This window comes from Aplysia californica, unplaced genomic scaffold, assembly GCF_000002075.1.
Source record: "Aplysia californica isolate F4 #8 unplaced genomic scaffold, AplCal3.0 scaffold00291, whole genome shotgun sequence".
Lineage (NCBI taxonomy): Eukaryota > Metazoa > Mollusca > Gastropoda > Aplysiida > Aplysiidae > Aplysia > Aplysia californica.
This window is the reverse complement of record NW_004797561.1, coordinates 351,377-352,299: the sequence shown is the minus strand read 5'-3', so window position 1 is coordinate 352,299 and position 923 is coordinate 351,377. Positions and strand designations below refer to the sequence as shown.

Sequence of the window (923 nt, the reverse complement as noted above, 5' to 3'; positions counted from 1 at the left end):
CCCCCCCCCCCCTCCCCGTTTATTCGATACCATCGAGTAGAGCAAATAGAGCATTTGATTTTGGTTCCTGACCTCGTGATCTTGCACGTAGTAACTCAAAGCAGCCAAACATTTCAACAGAGCTTTGTAATTCTCAGGTAGCAAAGTAGTTATAATTGCGGGGTTTTGGGTTTTTGTTTTTTGTTGTTGTTTTTTTTTTGTTACAAGTTGTTGTGGTTTGCTAAACCATGGAATAAAGAAGAGAAATTGAAAAAAAAACACTTTCAAAGGACTTACGTAGTACTCAAATCGTATGACTCGACATTGGGGGCACCAGTCGGCGTACAGATAAATAAACACAAGCTTGTCTGTACTGCTGATGGTCTGTCTCACTTCAGCCTGTGGAGGAAGGTTTTTTAATAAGGTTTTTTCTACTTTCTTCTGTTGTAGTTTACGCGTTTACGCCATGTCCACTAAAAAAATAAATAACCACATTTTGCGAGGCCCCAACCGTGGTTGGCGGGTGCTCTGGTGGGGTTTGCTTCTTCTCTTCTATCAAACATCTATCGTCCTTATCTCCCCTTCTTCTTTTTTATGTTTGTTGCTCTCTCATAACACCTCTAATCTTCTGGCACTCATATGACCGTATGCAGTTGCGAGCGCCGCAAAACTTCTACTAAAACTAAACTAACATTTTCCAGCAGTGCAGGGCACCCACGGCCGTAAGACAGGGAAAGTGGCCAGCTCCATCAACACCGCAGGAGAAGCTGTACAGGGCAGAAAAAGAACTGAGCAGGACGGCCGAGTATGTTAACCGTCCCTATCCGTACGCCTGGGGTCAATTTGTACCCTAGGGGTTGTATTCTTCACATTTTAGAATACTTCTAGTGCGAAGATATCTTTGAAACTTTCAGTATTTCTCCCAAAATCATTTTGACAGACTG

The 923-nt window shown here is 42.9% G+C and overlaps 1 protein-coding gene across 1 annotated transcript in view; it reads right to left on the bottom strand.

Annotated features, from left to right (window-relative positions):
• Positions 1 to 378, bottom strand: part of LOC106012213 (thioredoxin-like protein YdbP) — a gene marked incomplete at its 5' end in the record, with an annotated part of 3,778 nt that extends 3,400 nt beyond the window's left edge. Inside the window, 1 exon segment of the mRNA XM_013084416.2 lies at positions 277 to 378. Coding sequence (XP_012939870.1) covers positions 277 to 378 — 102 coding nt within the window.
• Positions 379 to 923: the final 545 nt, after the last annotated feature.